The 18,703-nt window shown below is 38.5% G+C and overlaps 2 protein-coding genes across 2 annotated transcripts in view; one reads left to right on the top strand and one right to left on the bottom strand.

Annotated features, from left to right (window-relative positions):
- Positions 1–6,257, bottom strand: part of LOC107721366 (amidophosphoribosyltransferase-like) — a 10,573-nt gene extending 4,316 nt beyond the window's left edge. Inside the window, exon 1 of the mRNA XM_016529347.1 lies at positions 6,103–6,257. Coding sequence (XP_016384833.1) covers positions 6,103–6,230 — 128 coding nt within the window. The 5' untranslated portion in view covers positions 6,231–6,257. The remainder of the gene's footprint in view (positions 1–6,102) is intronic.
- On the top strand, positions 851–14,907 carry LOC107721365 (uncharacterized). The gene is made up of 15 exons (XM_016529346.1): positions 851–1,234; positions 1,919–2,308; positions 2,399–2,467; positions 2,558–3,295; positions 3,921–3,998; positions 4,407–4,582; positions 6,854–6,890; positions 7,532–7,729; positions 9,525–9,703; positions 9,827–10,006; positions 10,135–10,248; positions 10,480–10,563; positions 11,376–11,556; positions 11,724–11,882; positions 14,566–14,907. Exons 1-15 carry the CDS (start codon positions 856–858, stop codon positions 14,730–14,732), a joined length of 3,129 nt encoding a protein of 1,042 aa, XP_016384832.1. The 5' UTR covers positions 851–855; the 3' UTR covers positions 14,733–14,907.
- The last annotated feature ends 3,796 nt before the right edge of the window (positions 14,908–18,703 follow it).

The following is an 18,703-nucleotide window of genomic DNA, read 5'->3' on the forward strand; positions in this document are numbered from 1 at the left end:
TATATATATACACATACATATATATATTATACACACACACACATGCATATGCACACACACGCACAAAGAAAAACAAGTAGATAGAATAGAAAAAAATAGAAAGCTAGTGTTTTTTTTTGTTTTGTTTTTTTAAAAAAAATAATAAAAAAAAGAAGATAAATATAGATAAAGTAGAATTAAAATAGAATAAGAAAGTGCTAGAGTTAGAGGGTCAAATAAAGGTGGAACAGGTGTGTTTTTAGTCGTTTCTTGAAGATGGTTAAGAAAACATGTAAACATTAGAAAACATGTCTTTGCGAGACTAGTCTGAATAGAACACGTGTCCCTCCCATTCTTCCCCTTTGCTATTTTACGCCAACAAAATCAAGCCAAAACTGTTTTTATGAGTGAATGACTGCACAGAGTGTGACTAAAGCAGATCAAACTGGTTTATGTGAAGCGTTAGCCAGAGAATGACAATGAGAAAGAGGGGGAGAGAAAAGGAGACAGAAAGCATGAGGAAAAGCATACAGTTCATCACAAAGATGTGACTAAATAACCACAAAATACATTAAAAATAGACATGTTAGCACAGCCAAACACCTCTGAGCCTTTTCCACGTGTCTTATTGAGTAAGATCGACACAGCAAGTGCAGCTCATTTGCCAAGCCACTTCTCACATTTCTCCATGGCCCTCCCCCCCGCGCACGCAGCTTAAGCCAGTCATGTGGCTGTTCTCTGTCACGTGACTGTTCCTAACTGGCTCAGTCGTCTGGTTGCCTTGGATACTGAGCTTGAAGTCAACAGGGAGGGGGAGCAGAGAGGTTAAAGGCAGAGATGAACAAACAGAAGCCATTTCTAGGCAAGCTTAGAAACATGGAGCCTGAAACAGACCAACGAAGGCATGCTGGGGAGGACAAGAGGCAGAGGGACACAGTTGGACACTGGAGAGGGGAGGAAGTGAAAGCTCTGCTTTCCGTGTGGAGGGAGAGACAAGCCTGGGAAGAGGAAGAAAGCAGGGCCAAGTATGAGGCCATCTCAAGCCGTCTGAGAGAGCTTGGGGTGTGTAGGGACTGGCTTGACTGTAAGGCCCAGAGTAGGAGCATGGCTCTTCCAGACTGGAGGCCTACGCAGACCGCCTACAAACACTCTTCTGCAGATAGCAGGCCGCCGACCCAAAGGCCTTACGTGGCAGATGAAGAGCCGACGGCTGCCAGAAGAGAGGAGCCTGCTTCACTGCCAGCTCTTCAGGAAGGTAACAATCACAAGATTAACAAAGATACAACATTTTTGGATGAAGCATTCGTGTTACAATTGGATATTTGCTCTCTTTTGATATTTTATATGTAGCTTGCATAATTAAACAATTACAATAATATAAATAAATAATATACAATTAAATAATTTTAAAAAAGTAACTTTCACTCTACAACAACAACAATGGTTTTCAACCAGGGGGCAGGGCCCACTAGGCGGCCTCTAAATGACTTAAATGACAAAACAACTAAAAATGCCAAAACTATAAAATAAAAAAAATCCGGATAATTCTTATGTTAATTCCCGTCAACAACATATTTCAAAACAGGACTTACATTGTCTTGAAAAACGTATATCTTACTCCATGGGCATTTTTTATTGAATACATTTTTTCTAGCCATGTCAAACACAAACAATTCAGTGGGTCGAAATTGTGAGTAAAAAATATTTTTTAAAACATTCTTATCCTTAAATTCTCTTTCAGAAAAAAATCACAAACAACTGGAAAAGTCATGGGGCTGAATTTTGTTGTGGTCTATGGAGGGCCTTGTAATCAAAAAGTCTAAAAACCTGGTGGATTTTAAAAACCCACCTGGTGGGTGTATAAATCCAGCCCCTATTGTTTATATTAAATACTAATGTTGCCAAACCTGTTTTTAAGCAAGAACCAATTTACTTCTAGGACTGGAAGGAGGAAGGCACTGGTCTGACAAGGAGGTTCGGGCTCTCCTAACAGTTTGGGCCGACAAGGAGGTTCACAAACAGCTCCAACGCTCCCACAGAAACAAGGCCATCTTCCAGGAGATGGCACGTCGGCTGGAACGGCAGCATGGCGTGGTGCGAGACTGGAGACAGTGCCGAACCAAATACAAGAACATGAAATATGACTACAAAGTCAGCAAGAGTCAAGGCCGGCCGATAAGGTTCTTTGCTGAGCTTGATGCTATAATGCAGGGCAAAGACATTGATGGTGGATTTGAAGAGGACGAGTCATCTAGGAACGTACCAGACAGGGACCAGTTGGCCATGAGGCGTGAACCTGTCGAAGAACAGGTTATTAAGATTGATGACGGTAAGATTTGTGTTATTAATTACAACAAAACGGTGATGGTTCAAGTTCGCCATTAAGTTCACCTCCTGCATCTTCATGCCTTTCTTTAAGATGAAAGTCTGGCAGAGATGCAAACAATAATGAATGCCGCCACTCATCCACTGATTGCAAGAGAGACAGGTGAGTTCTGATCTAAACGGAAATGTTCAATGTTGTTTCAACATCTTCAGCTTTTTAAAAAAAAACTCTAAAAACTGGTTTCTGCTTCAGCGACAACAGCAGCAGCTACAAACGAAATGAACATAATCACAGTGCACGACTCGGGCAGAAACTGGAGTGAGGAAGAGGTGGCCGCACTGCTTCAGATCTGGGCCGAAGAAGGGATTCAGCGACAGCTACAGGGCTCAACCAGAAACAAAGACATATTCGTGCAGATTTCACGAAGGCTTCTTCAGCAGGGTGTGGAAAGGGACTGGAAACAGTGTCGCACCAAGTACAAAAACCTGAAGTACCTCTACCGCTCTCTGCAGAGAGGAAAAGCCGATATCGGAGATCCTAGCCGTGTCATGAGATTTTACGAACAGCTGGATGCCCTTTTGTCCAAGCCTCCTAGAAGTCGACTGAGCTATGCCAAGTTTTCTGACACAAATAATTTACTGAGAAACTCTAGGATGTTTACTCCACCATCATTTGAGGAGCACTCCATGTGTGGACTTCCACAGGAGGACAATGACATTGTTGCGGTTAGATATGACCAGCCACCCATAGATGAGGCCATTTTGAGATCTCCTGCCATTTCTGCAAGGGTCTTTCAGAACCAAGTCGAGACCGAAGGCATTTTAACAAGACCAGAAGAAGTGTCAAATGTTGAATATGGGATGCCTGAAATGAATGCCACGATTGTGAGGTCAACTGGCAGCCCTCAGATAGAATATGAACAGCATGTCTCCTCTGACTCCATCACAGCTGTCATATACGACGACAGTCATAAGTACAGAAGGATCCCAGGTAATAAAATTAATTACACCAGTGGTTCTCACCTGGCTTTGCATCAGATTTTACATTAGATATCATGTGGTGGCCCAAAGCATGACCACATTTTTTTTATCATAAAAGTAAACTAAATGAAAAAGTGAAAAAAGTTCTTAAAATTAAAAACAAACATGTAACACTGGATTTTTAAAAAAATATATTTTTAAGACAATAATACACTGCATCAATACACTGATTCAGTTCTTGAATCCATATTTATTGTAGTCCAAGTTATATTTTATTTTAACTGGCAATGTTTTGTTCATGGTTTTTGAAAATGAGGGAATGTTTGAGGATGATGCAACCACAGTCCATGTTGCATTTTCTGACAGACAAATTTGTAAAATGATACAAAGCCTCTGACGTCAGCATCACAAGATATGGGAAGCATTTTTCTCCCTTAAACAAGAAGGCCTATTTCTTTTGTTATACTAATTACTCAATGTTGCAGTTTATTATTTGCACTTAGTATTGTTTCTTCTTCTGCTGGTAGTGACACTATTTTTTGCTCATGGCCCACAGGTTGAGAACCACTGACTTATCCTTTTAAATGAAACGTTTTGTGTTTGTCTCAATATGTGTGCATACATTTCCAATGTAGATAGCAGTGACCCATCATGCACAAGTGGAGAGCATGCAGCGGCTACCAAAGGAAGAAAGAGGAAAGCTGCAGATGAAGGTTTTTCATTATTACTCAAATTTGTAATGAGCAGAGTGAGACTCAGGTGTGAGTTAATCTTGTGACTTCAGTTTGACTAATAGAATCAAGACAGGAACAAGAACACATTCATAGGATACATGGACAGCATTTCAAAACAGATGAAAATGATTTAATTTTTTATACAATACAACAGTGGCGAACAATCCTGAACTTTTCTGTCATCTGAATGTCAAAAGAAAGGGAATCAGGATGGAACTAAGAGCCATTACACTATAATAAAAGAAAATATATTGATTACTGAAAATATATTAGGCTAATTATAAAATACAGTCTCTATTATTATAGTTTTTTGACAAAAGTAGCATATTAAGAAATTGTCAGTGAACAACGTTCTTTGACCCATATAACACTATATCTTGTGTTTAGGGGATCGTTTGCTTTGTAAACAGTTTCATCAGAGCACCGATGATGGAGAAAGCAGCACAGACTGGTCTGAGAATATAGACTTCCAATGCAAAGAAGAGGAGGATCAATACATTCCGATCATGGAGATCACCTCTGTGTGTTCAATGGCATCTAATGCAATCACGTCTGGACAATCGGTGAGACAGCAGGACAATGGAAGTCTATTGATCTGTGATTCAACTGCATAGCTGCAGGGTATTGCAAACCACTATTGCACGCGAGTTTTAACTATGAGCTATATCAGCATTTGTAGTACTATGTACAGTAAGAGAATAGAGCAGGCGATTACAAAAGTTGCACCTAATGCCGAGTTCACACTGCACGATTTTCAAACTCGTCGGATCGCTGTTGTTTTCACATTGCTTGACTATCTGGGGTAGCATTCAGTTGTTGCTGTGTTCACACTGCACGATGGATCGGCGACAGGGGGTTTCACATTGCATGACTTCACAATAGGAAGAATCGCCGACAGCTCTGTCTGGTGCAGGGTTGCCAGGTTTTCGCTACAAAACCCGCCCAATTACTACTCAAAACAAGCCTGAAAATAGCCCAATTGCTTTCGAGAGAGTCCCCAGTAAAAATCGCGTTCGGGGGGGGTAAAATACACATTTTTTTGGCAGGGTTCACCTGGTACAATTCACATTCCAGGGCCTAAATATCACGTTATTGGGGTCGCTTCAACCTGCTGACATAAAAAACAACCGGCGGAAATCGCGGATTTGGCAACACTGGTCCGCAAACTACGTTTCATATAACTCCTCCCCTGTCGGCGATTTCGCAAAACCTGTCGGCGAGTGAAAAATCGGGCTAAAATCGTGCAGTGTGAACTCGGCATAAGTGAATTATGCATGTTCATGATAAAGAGCACTACATTATTAGTTTGCATTCCATGCAAACCATTGTGAAACAAGGGGTTCGTTTAATGTCAGTGTTTTCTAACAGGGAAGATTTCCAACCACAAGGAGATCCATGCTGAAAAAACAACTTAAACCAGCCTAGAGATTATTTGCTGGTCTTAGCTGGAGTAAACTGGCCTTTCAGCCAGGCCATCTGAAAACTACCCAAAACCCCTCAAAAATCAGCCTGATCAGACTGGGAGAAAAGCTAAAACAAGCACGCTTAGACATCCCCAGTAGGGATATATTAATCATATGTGACATAATGTATTCTATATGCTTTAAAATTCCAAAAAGACAATATTAACATAAAATAATAAATATGCAAAAAAATGAAAAAAATCTATTTCTAAATGTGGTACAGTAACGTACAATCTGTTAAGATTTGTAAAAGGTAATGATTAAGATAAAGCTTTTTGAATATTGGACTACCCAGATTGACTGGGGTCAGGTGTGGGTGGTCCTCGTGTCTAAACACCAGGATGAAAAAAAAACTGATTTAAACACTATTTACTTGCTTAGTCTCTAGGTGAGATGCAAATTAGGTCAAACAGATCCCTGCTGAAAAAACTTTTAAAACCACTCTAAGATGCTTTGCGGGTCTTAGCTGGTTTACAATGGTCACCCACCTCACCCCCTTTAAAATCCAACAAAACAGCCTAGCCAGGTTGGGAAACCAGCAAACCAAGTTAAATTTTTTTTATTTAATATGATCTTAATATGTTTGTTCTATAGTAATAGTCTCAAACAAACAACTTTACCTGTGCTGCAAAGCAACAAGTCCAAGTGTCAAAATCTGCGCGACCTCCAGTTGTGTTGGCCATTCTCCCGCTGCCACACAGCCGAACACCCCGCATTCCTCGCCAATGCCCGACTCCTCAAACTCCATGTCCTCCTCTCCGAGGCGAGCTGAATGGGTTTGTGGTGTTAGCGTGTATTTCCACGCTGGCTGGAGTCACTCGAAGCACGTGTTTCCTCACACAGCGGAACATGCGGCGGAGGTTCTGGCAACACAATTGCTCAAATGAACAAAAACTCCAGCTTTGAAGTCAAAGTTACAGGAGATGAAAAAATAGTAAAGTTTTTTGGGGAAAAAATAGCAAGTTTTGTCCAATCAATAACTTAAAACGTACAAAGTCTGGTAGGTAAATTGTGACGAATGCGATCAATGTCTTGCGCAACGCGCCCTAACTTCAATGTAGTTTGCAAAGGTTTAGGATGATTGTTTGCTTCTAAATAATATCAATAGATAAGTCTTTTGTCTTTTAAAGTATGCAGATTGAGACTTTGCCCACGTGGTGAAGATGGCATTACTCTGATTGGCGTTTATGAATCGGCAGAGTGTCGTAACGCGTTGCTCTTGGGAAAATAGATGAGTTGAGTCTCACTCTGGTCTCACTCCTCCGCGACGCACTTTATATCAGCCTTTCTCTGAAGTCCAAATATACTTCTTGAAACGTTTGCCTGAAACCCAGCGACACAGAATAATCAAGTTTCTAATTATATTTGCAGGATAAACGAAGCTCAACAACGATGTCGAACACAACAGGTAAGTTTGGTTTTATTTGTTTGCTTGATTATTTCTCTCTTCACCATGTTTTACCACTGTGCAATTACGCAGTGAATAAAATGCACCCATACGGCGGGAAAAAATACTTCAGCTCTTTTTTTCAAACAGAATTAGTAACATTACTAGAGGTAATATGGTAGTATAAGTATTTTCAGCCAAGCTAAATCAGAATATGGGTCAATGTCAATTCTGTAAAAATAAAGTAGAAATCTTTTAAATCTAGTTTAAATCACGTGACAAGTTTTCCCCTAGGCTTAGTCCATTTGTCCTCAACACAACATGTCTTTTCATAACAAGATAAGGTATGTGACATTTAAAAATAAATTAGTCTAATAAAAAAATACAAATTTCTGAAAAAATGTCTTCCATGTGTCGGTTATGCCACACTGATTTTGATTCGGTGTACTTCCCCGCCCCCCAAATATTAGTATTACATATAATTATATCAATATAATATTAAATAGATTTACCAACTACGTATTGCAAAAATTAAGAACAAAAAAGCACAATGTCATAGACCCATATGTGCTTGTTCACTATAATTTGCAGTGATTTACATCTCAAAGTCACATACATTGACATCTATTAATGTTTATTGTTGCCTTGGCTTATATTTGTAGAACTGAAACTAGGTCAAAAACTGAACGAGGGTAAGACCAAGCAGATCTTTGAGCTTGTGGATGAGCCGGGTCATGTTCTGGTCCAGTCTAAAGATCAGATCACAGCGGGCAATGCGGTTCGGAAGGATCAGATGGAGGGCAAAGCAGCTATTGCCAACATGACCACCAGCTGTGTGTTCAAACTTTTACAGGATGCTGGTGAGATTTCCTTTCTGTTGATAAATTTTTATTTAATCTTTGGGCAAGCTGTTTAATTTATTTGCACAAATAATATTCATTCAAAATGATTATGTACTGTACTGTAAACAGGCAAGCAAGTAGTGTTGGTCCACAATCACATGATGTTTATTGAATAAAAATTCAACAATGTTATAGTGCTCAAACAGGTTTTTTATTAAATCTAGTTGGAGACATTCATGAGGTAGGCCCAAATTCAGTGTTGCAAGAGGTCCCTAGAGGGCATTTACTTTTAAAATAATTGCCACAACCTCTGCAATTTTAGTGAATTAAAGTTGGTGTGTACACCATGTGCAGCTCCTGGTGAAGGTTTTACTCTGGGGAAATGACTGCCTTGTGACAGCCATGCTTCCTTTAATTAAACTGAATATTACACACATGCTTGCTGTTTTCAGGCTATTATACTGCACAGTCAGTGTCAGTATATCACTGTAATAATAATAATTCCTTACATTTATATAGCGCTTTTCTGGGCACTCAAAGCGCTTTACATAGAAGGGGGAATCTCCTCATCCACCACCACCTGTGTGCAGCATCCACCTGGATGATGCGACGGCAGCCGTATTGCGCCAGAACGCCCACCACAAACCAGCTTATTGGTGGAGAGGAGACAGAGTGATGAAGCCATTGGAGTGGACTTTGAGATTTGTAACTTTCTAGATCTTTTTTTATGCCCAAACATACACACTACACACTGACTAAAATTTAAAAAGTGAAAAAGCATAATAGGACCCCTTTAATATAATAATAATAATTCCTTACATTTATATAACGCTTTTCTGCGCACTCAAATCGCTTTACATAGAAGGGGGAATCTCCTCATCCACCACCAGTGTGCAGCATCCACCTGGATGATGCGACGGCAGCCATATTGCGCCAGAACGAAGTGCCCACGATAACAATATTGTGCATATTCATTACCGTGATATATCGCATTACCCAATACCGGCACAAGTCTACCGGGGTTACACCCCTACTCTTTTTTTAGAAGGAGATCCTGGGATTTTTAATGACCACAGAGAGTCAGGACTAGACTTGTGCCGGTATTCGGTAATGTGATATATCACGGTAATGAATATGCACGATATTGTTATCATGGGCACTTCTAAATACCGTGAATAATTATATATTACAAATAATTCAGAATTTTGAATGCATTTTAAGAATACTTTCCCCATAAACTGGTCAAAATGCACAACCCTGCTGTATGCTGTGTATTGCTTTATTGCATTTAAATGTTCAGTTATTTTTGTTATAAGAAAAAAGTTATTAAACCTGTTATACTGTATTATGACAGCACTTTTTTTTAACTTAATTTCAATATCGTGATAATACCGTATACCGTGATAAAAGCATTAGCAACTAATCGCAACATGAAAATTTGAGACCGGCATATCCCTCAGGACTTCGGTTTAACATCTCATCCGAAAGACGGTGCTTTTTGTCAGTATAGTGTCCCCGTCACTACACTGGGGTGTTAGGACCCACACAGACCACAGGGTTAGCACCCCCTGCTGGCCTCACTAACACCTCTTCCAGCAGCAACCTAGTTTTCCCAGGAGGTCTCCCATCCAGGTACTGACCAGGCTCAACCCTGCTTAGCTTCAGTGGGTAACCAGTCTTGGGCTGCAGGGTGATATGGCTGCTGTGATATACTCTGCTGGAAAATGCCATTAATGTACTAGACAAATAATTTAGCCATTTCTAATAGGATGCACACAGTAATGCTAATCATGACTCTACCACTTTCTTTCAGGGTTTAAGACGGCATTTGTCAGGCAGCATTCTGAGACTGCTTTTGTGGCGTCTCGATGTGAAATGATACCCATTGAGTGGGTCTGCAGACGGATAGCCACAGGCTCCTTCCTCAAACGCAACCCTGGGGTCAAAGAGGGCTACCGCTTCTCTCCTCTAAAAATGGAGATGTTCTTTAAGGTGAGGTTTTGTTATTTAGAAAAAGTTGTGGAGAAGGTTTTGTCATCCATGATATTTCAAAGTAATGTCATGCCATTTCCCATATTGATGCCCTCAGTTTCTCTTCCATTGTTCTTTGTTCAGGATGATGCCAATAATGACCCTCAGTGGTCAGAGGAGCAGCTTTTGGCAGCTGGTTTTGAGCTGGCAGGTTTGACTATTGGCCGCTGTGAGGTGGACATCATGAGCAAAAGCACGGTGGCCATTTTTGAAGTCCTGGAGAAGGCTTGGGCCACACAGGACTGCACGCTGGTGGATATGAAAGTAAGAAACCTAAGTGTATTGGGCTAACACTTTTGAAGGTAGTTTCTGTTAGTGTAACTGGTGGTAGTGACATTTGCTACTATTGACCCCTACAGTAAATGTTTAATGGCCATAAACTTTAATTTTAGATTGAATTTGGTGTGAATGTGACCACTAAAGAGATTGTGTTGGCTGATGTGATTGACAACGACTCGTGGAGGCTCTGGCCTGCTGGGGATCGCAGCCAGCAGAAAGACAAACAGGTAAATAACCAAACACTTATACATGTCAGGCATGAAAAGGATTTACACCATTTCTTTACTGGAGTAAAACTAGCAGAGTTAACTGAGAGTTTGGTATTAATTCTGAGGAAGCAGATATCCTTCTGTTATGATCATGATCTTTCCAGAAACATGCTGATAACAGAGAATTAACCAAACTCTAGTGTGATCTATAGGAGTATGACTCTGTTTAACATGGTGTTCTTTGTGAAGGTGTACCGTGACCTGAAAGAAGTCACTCCTGAGGCCATGCAGATGGTGAAGAGAAACTTTGAGTGGGTTGCAGAGCGAGTCAAGGTACAATGTTTTACAAAATGATTGTTTTTGTTGTTTGTTCCGTTACATTTCTACACTTCCTGCAATTTAAGGATATATATTCATATTAAAACTGCACAAAGTCAGCATTAAAATTCACCTTTTCTCATTTTTAAATGCATGTTGTTGATCTTATTTTGAGCTATTCATGTGTACATACATATACAAACATATGCACAAATGAACAGTTAAATATATCATTTTTAGTTTTCTTCATTTAGTCTGCTAAAATGTCACCCCTTAAAGCTTGCATTCATCTGCCTGCAGATTCATCTGTTGCAACCAATCATATAACCAAGTGTCCGCCCTATTTTTTGATAATTCATTACACTTGCATGTATGTTACAGTATGGAAGAAAATATCTGCCTCTAGTCTGCTTCATCACGACTTTAAACAAGATTCTCACGTATTAAAAGTTGACTGCAGTCAATTTCTTTTATTATAACCCGCGTCAAGAAGCTGAACATTAATATAGAGCTCTGTGACCTTGTGCTATCAGGCTTTCACCCCATTAACCTCTGAACACCGTGATGACCCCACCATCCCTCTTCCTCTAGTAAAGTCTTTCACAACATCTAAATGCATTTTTCCAAGTTTGAATGAATCTCCCCAGCTTTCCTGACTAAAACTTTTCACTTTAGATAGGGTTCGTAATAGACTAAAGAGATGATTGTTGTTGTTTTGCTATTGTCAGTGACACCACAATGCTTCATATCACAAAAATGCTATTTTTGTGGAGGATCCTAACTGAAACATTGGTGACTGATGAGAATCTGTTTGTGTGTGTATATAGCTGCTTCTGGAGTCACAGGCAAAAGGAAGGGTTGTAGTTCTAATGGGCTCTTCTTCAGATGTGGCTCACTGTGAGAAGATCCGTAAGGCTTGTGGCTCTTATGGCATTCCCTGCCACCTTAGAGTCACCTCTGCTCATAAAGGCCCTGATGAGACACTCCGCATCAAAGCTGAATACGAGGGTATGATCAAACACAACTAACACTAAGAACAGAATGTCCTTTCTGCAGATAAAAAAAAAAAAACTACTGTTAATTTTAATGTTTTAAACTTCAATATTTTAATCCAGAACACTGTGTAGAGTAGGTTTATTGCATAATTAAATCGATCAGTTTTTTTTTATTCTCAGGTGATGGTGTACCCACCATCTTTGTTGCAGTGGCAGGCAGAAGTAATGGCTTGGGTCCTGTGATGTCAGGAAACACTGCGTATCCGGTTATTAACTGTCCCCCTATTACCCCCGACTGGGGTGCTCAGGACATTTGGTCATCTCTTCGCATGCCTAGCGGTACAGATCAATTTAAATGTCATTAAATCTCTTTAAACATATGATTATCTGTTTGTAATTAGACTACAATGGAGTCAGTCAAAAATACAGTAAAAACAGTAATATTATGAAATAGTATTACAATTTAAAATAACTTTTCTATTTTAATTGAAAATATAAAACTTTTAATTAATATTATAATTGAAAACAGTTGGTTAATTTTGTGAAAACTGTGATACATTTTTTCATAATATTTTGATGAATAGAAAGTCTGTTTATTTGATGTGGAAATCTTTGTAATATTGTAAATGTCTTTACTGACCCTTCTGAGAATCCTGAGAGACCTTTTTTTTTTATTCAGTTAACTTTTTTGAAGAGAATTTTAACAAAGTTAAGCCAAATACAGTTTTAGAATTTTAGCAAAAATAAGTAGTAAAAAGACCTGGGCCTGTATTCTTAAAGATTCTAAGAATCCTCTCAGAGAGCTCCTAATTTAGCTTAAAAATGTCTAAATAGGAGTCTTAGCTTAAAAGTGATTCAGGACCAATCTGAGAGCAGTGAGGAAAAGACAAACTTTTATCTTAGTGAGGATGCGGGGCTGACCCCGTTGCTAACTATGACAGTCTTTTGAAGACTGTGATTGGTTGGTTGTCCAAGAAGGAAATAAAAGAGCGCTTTTAAGAGTAGGGTCTATTATAAGCCTTCACTTTGAAATTACAGTATTCTTTATTTTTTATTTACCATGCTGTCATACTTGACAGGAAATGAACAGTGACACAATAAGGTTCTGAAAGTGCTGTAATTGTTTGTGTTGGTGACTGATGAGAATCTGTTTGTGTGTGTATATAGCTGCTTCTGGAGTCACAGGCAAAAGGAAGGGTTGTAGTTCTAATGGGCTCTTCTTCAGATGTGGCTCACTGTGAGAAGATCCGTAAGGCTTGTGGCTCTTATGGCATTCCCTGCCACCTTAGAGTCACCTCTGCTCATAAAGGCCCTGATGAGACACTCCGCATCAAAGCTGAATACGAGGGTATGATCAAACACAACTAACACTAAGAACAGAATGTCCTTTCTGCAGATAAAAAAAAAAAAACTACTGTTAATTTTAATGTTTTAAACTTCAATATTTTAATCCAGAACACTGTGTAGAGTAGGTTTATTGCATAATTAAATCGATCAGTTTTTTTTTATTCTCAGGTGATGGTGTACCCACCATCTTTGTTGCAGTGGCAGGCAGAAGTAATGGCTTGGGTCCTGTGATGTCAGGAAACACTGCGTATCCGGTTATTAACTGTCCCCCTATTACCCCCGACTGGGGTGCTCAGGACATTTGGTCATCTCTTCGCATGCCTAGCGGTACAGATCAATTTAAATGTCATTAAATCTCTTTAAACATATGATTATCTGTTTGTAATTAGACTACAATGGAGTCAGTCAAAAATACAGTAAAAACAGTAATATTATGAAATAGTATTACAATTTAAAATAACTTTTCTATTTTAATTGAAAATATAAAACTTTTAATTAATATTATAATTGAAAACAGTTGGTTAATTTTGTGAAAACTGTGATACATTTTTTCATAATATTTTGATGAATAGAAAGTCTGTTTATTTGATGTGGAAATCTTTGTAATATTGTAAATGTCTTTACTGACCCTTCTGAGAATCCTGAGAGACCTTTTTTTTTTATTCAGTTAACTTTTTTGAAGAGAATTTTAACAAAGTTAAGCCAAATACAGTTTTAGAATTTTAGCAAAAATAAGTAGTAAAAAAACCTGGGCCTGTATTCTTAAAGATTCTAAGAATCCTCTCAGAGAGCTCCTAATTTAGCTTAAAAATGTCTAAATAGGAGTCTTAGCTTAAAAGTGATTCAGGACCAATCTGAGAGCAGTGAGGAAAAGACAAACTTTTATCTTAGTGAGGATGCGGGGCTGACCCCGTTGCTAACTATGACAGTCTTTTGAAGACTGTGATTGGTTGGTTGTCCAAGAAGGAAATAAAAGAGCGCTTTTAAGAGTAGGGTCTATTATAAGCCTTCACTTTGAAATTACAGTATTCTTTATTTTTTATTTACCATGCTGTCATACTTGACAGGAAATGAACAGTGACACAATAAGGTTCTGAAAGTGCTGTAATTGTTTGTGTTATCACTTTGCTTATAGAAAGTTGTGATGGCGTCTTATTAACTCACTGTCATGCATTGTGCAACACATTTCTTCTCCCTCTTAATGTTTCGTCCATTTTCTCCACTGCTAAAGAAACTCTTAAGCCTCTTAAAAGTCCTTGTCTGTACTCCTAACAATTTTGGACCTTAAGACCTCTTTTAAATGTTAAGATGCTTTCTGAATTACTTTTTTCTTTACTAGGATTTAACTTTCCTTTAATTTTAAGAGGAAACACCCACATTTATAAGAATTTTCTTAGAATTTTGTTACTAGGAGCAACTCTTAGCACTAAAATTTTTCATGAATACGGGCCCTGGTATAACTTAGCCATACATTTTTCTCGCCATGAAAATAGCCACAGAACCTCGCATGGCATTAAACACAAACAAACAAACTGACCCTTGTGAGCAATTTAATGGGTTCTTCTATTTTTATTTGTATTATAATATTATTATTGGTAAATTGTACTGACCCCAAACATTTGAACGATAGTGTACGGTGCAGTAAAACGAAACATTGTCATTCTTACTCTTTTAGGTCTGGGTTGCTCCACGGTTCTTTCTCCAGAAGCTGCTGCTCAGTTCGCAGCTCAGATCCTTGGTCTAAATGACCATTTGGTTTGGGCCAGACTTCGAGCATCCATGCTGAACACCTGGGTCTCCCTGAAGCAGGCTGACAAGAAGCTGCAAGAGTGCAGCCTGTAATAAACCAGCCTTTTCATTCCCTTCAACCACTTTGTACATTTCTGCTTACATTTTTGTGTACGCACCTGTCATTGCCTTTGAACAAGCCTATGTGAAATGCCGACTTGGAGCTTATTTGCAATAATACCATTTCAGTTGTACATTACATCAATAAACATTCCTCAGTTACATTTGTCTTGGTGGTGGTTGTACTCAGCAAAAATGAAAACATAATAAAATGTAATAAAATGAAATGTCTTAAATCATATGTGACCCTGGACCAAAAAAACAGTCATAAGTAGCACCGGTAGGCTATATTTGTAGCAAAAAATCATTAGGATTTTACATTTAGCAGAGGCTTTTATCCAAAGCGACTTACAAATGAGGACAATAAAAGCAGTCAAAACTAAGAAAAGAGCAACAATATATAAGTGCAAATGACAAGTCTCGGTTAGCCTAACGCAGTACACGTAGCAAGGTGTGTGTGTATATATATATATATATATAGTGGTGTGAAAAAGTGTTGGGCCCCTTCCTGATTTCTTATTTTTTTGCATGTTTGTCACACTTTAATGTTTCAGATCATCAAACTAATTTAAATATTAGTCAAAAAAGGCGATTTTCTCAATATTTCGATTTTTTTTGCACTCTTGACATTCCAGTTGTTCAAATAGTTGTATCTTGGCCAAATATTGTCCTACCCTAACACACCATACATCAATGGAAAGCTTATTTATTAAGGTTTCAAACGATATATAAATCTCAATTTCAAAAAATTGTGGTCCAGGATCACATGTGACATAATGTATAATACTCATGTATACACATGTACATGTGTATACATGTGTGTATATATATATATATATATATATATATACATGTATAAAACACATAATGTATCCTATATCCAAGATTCACAGGAAGTGTGCGTGTTATATGAAACCGTGCGAACCCTTGTGGAAAAAAATCCTCTGTACAATGCGTCATTGCGTCTCCTCCACAGAGTATGATTGACAGATAACTGCGGCGGGAAAGGCGGAACAGCTCAAAGACTTTGTTTGAACAGCTCCATGAAATGTACGTGTGTCCTCTGCTTGCAAGGTAAACCTACACTATACGCTTAGTGAACAGCGCCATCTAATGCCGAGTTCACACTGCACAATTTTCAAAGCCGTCGCATCACTGTTGGTTTCACACTGTGACAGATGGGAAGGTGCTATACCAACCCATAGTTGGGTTATTTCTAACCCAACATTTTTTAGTGAGTACAAGTAGAGGAATGAGTACCCCCTTCTGGCCGGACTAAAACAAGCTCCAGCAGCAAGCTAGTTTTTCACAAAGGGTCTCCCACCAGTGTACCGACCAGGCTCTGGCCTGCCTTGCTTTAGTGAAGAACCGGAATTTGTCTACTGCATGCAACAGCTGTATTTTTGTTCTGAGCCTTAATGAAGCTGCTAGAATAGAGGGTGCCACCTTGAAATTATAAGGTTCTATCTGATATTTTTCTCAAAATTGAGTTATTCACATATTCTTAATCTGTGACAACTTTACATTATGTGAAGTTGTGCACATTTTAGGACTTTTTATTTAGAAAACAAAAAGGTTCTATCTACAAAGTCGAACTCTTAACTTCTATAAGGTTCTATCTGTGAGCCAATCAGTATTTTGAATGCACACAAGAGCACCAATCAGGATCAACTTTCTTTGTCATGTCGATGTCGCCAGACTGCTCCGTGAAAGCAGGAAAGATTAAACGTGAAATATTTTATTTGTAAAACAACTTTAATACATATATATATAGTCAGTGAAACATTTTTCAATGTTTATTAAGGGTGTAGGGTCGCTAGCGACCTGAGGTAGGCTACGTAATAGTGTGAGTATATTTTTTCTGCACAACAATAATTAAATGTCTGATGACTCAATATCACCTTTTTTCCTCAAAGGGTCACTGCTTGATACACAATGATGACGTGTTTTTCATTTGTAATTATCGCAGGCATAAAACAAATAATATCATCTGCAAAAATTTAACTGGCTTGAACGCCTTTACTGCAGAGCAATTACTGTATGCAGTGAAATATAAGTGTCACTGTCATTTGATGGTGGATGTTGTGAATAGCGATCAAAATTTTTGAAGTCATTGAGAACGATAGTTTTGATCGAGAATATGTTTGAGATCGCGAATATGAGCCAGATGCCGAATGTACTGGGGAAATGGAAATAAACCCTTCCAAGTTTAAAAAGGTAAAAAAATATGCTTTATTTTATTTTTTGTAATTGTTATTAAAATATCAGGAGAGTTTTACACTATTGCAGCAGATAGAGATCCATCCGTATTAGATAGCTTTGGTCCGGGTTGCTAAAACCTGAATATGTAATGATTGGCGAAACATTCATGCATTTAAGTGTTCAACTTAAGCATTGTTTGTTTTCTTGCCGTTTAAAGTCTGAAAATGTCTTACATTTTACAATACTAAGCCTTAAAGCCAAATAGTCAGCAATCTAATTGATGGGTTCTTAATTACAACAATAAAAGTTAGCAGGTTATCTCAGATGTACTGATCTCTAGAGAGAAAGCAATTTTACCTGTCCCTCTTTCTGTGGAATAAAGTCCTGCTCAGATGTATTACAGTAGCTACTGTTGTGAATTTTTACTCAAAAATATTATGTATGGTAATAATTACAATCAATATGGTGATTGTTTTAATGATTATTTCAATATTAGAAGTCTTACAGTAATATAGGCTGTGAGTCTTAGGTGCCCCCTACTGGGCAAGTATGGTGCTTATGGGTGCCTGGACAGACAAAGACTCAGATGCAGCGGCTGTCATCTCGGCTTTGTTGCTGTTCAATAAAGTCTTATTTTGGCATCTGGAACTCCGTTTCTTGAGTTTTATTTTACGACTTTGAGAAGACCATTGTTTGTTCCACAACACTACTTAAACAGTTCCTGCAATAATGTGTTGAATTACCCACCATATTCCTACCTAAAATTAACATCTGCACTGGACAAAATATTTAGCACAGCCTTTTATGCTTAACTTGAACAAGAAAAAATTCCTTGATAAATGAAAAGTTAAAAAGAACAGCATTTATTTAAAATAGAGATGTTTTCTAACTATATCAAATGAATTTCTTTAAAAAAAAATTTTTTTTTTAAAATACTGATCTCAAGCTTTTGAACGGTAGTGTATATTGTTACAAAAATTGTATTTTAAATAAATGCTGTTCTTTTCTTTTTACTTTTTATTTATCAAAGAATCCTGAAAAAGCATCACAGGTTTCCAACATTGATAATAAATCAGCATTGCATAAAATGTATTTTAAAGTATATTCAAATTTTGATCAAATAAATGCAGGTTTGATGACCATAAGTGACTTATTGCAAAAATATAAAATAGTAATGTATCCGAACTTTTGACCTATAATTTTTTTTACATTGCCCCTATTTTACATTTGAGTCCCTGCTCCCTCTCTGCACTTCCCTGCTCCGAAGTGCGTGAGATGCTCCGCCTTCGCAGGATTTCCTAATTCCGCCACCAGGTGTTCCTGATTACCACTTTGTCGCATAGCAACTGTGCGAGAGGAGAGCTGACGAGAGGACAATCCTGCCAGGATAGGGTGGAGCCAGAATCGCTAATTTTTGTTTTTATGTTTGACATCATAATGGAGGAGACGGTGATGTACCTCAGGCTTAGCCAAGACCCGCTCTCTTTCTGAGGAAGGAGAGATGTTCGTTCAACCCCCGCTGTTCCAGTTCTGCGGTTGCCGAGGCGCCGCACGAGCTCGGGGCTTGGGGTGACGGCAATGAGCCCGAGTGTACAGAGAGTGAGAGAACGGAATTAATCCCCTCTCTCTCGCTCTCTTCCCCGGACCGCATGCATTCATCAGAAGAGCTCCTCGTGTGTCAGATGGTTAGTCAAATCTGATTCCCGTTCCCGAAGCTCGTAATCGATTCTTTCAGCTGTGGATTAGATGATGCATACTCTACA

This window comes from Sinocyclocheilus rhinocerous, unplaced genomic scaffold (assembly GCF_001515625.1).
Source record: "Sinocyclocheilus rhinocerous isolate Xijiao unplaced genomic scaffold, SAMN03320098_v1.1 scaffold271, whole genome shotgun sequence".
Classification (NCBI taxonomy): Eukaryota; Metazoa; Chordata; class Actinopteri; order Cypriniformes; family Cyprinidae; genus Sinocyclocheilus; species Sinocyclocheilus rhinocerous.

Bases quoted from the DNA above. Each gene is read 5' to 3' on its own strand.
- LOC107721365 (XM_016529346.1), top strand. From the start codon at position 856: ATGGAGCCTGAAACAGACCAACGAAGGCATGCTGGGGAGGACAAGAGG. The intron at 3,296-3,920 runs GTAATAAAATTA...TTTCCAATGTAG, and splicing joins TAAGTACAGAAGGATCCCAG to ATAGCAGTGACCCATCATGC. The intron at 10,249-10,479 runs GTAAATAACCAA...TTCTTTGTGAAG, and splicing joins GCCAGCAGAAAGACAAACAG to GTGTACCGTGACCTGAAAGA.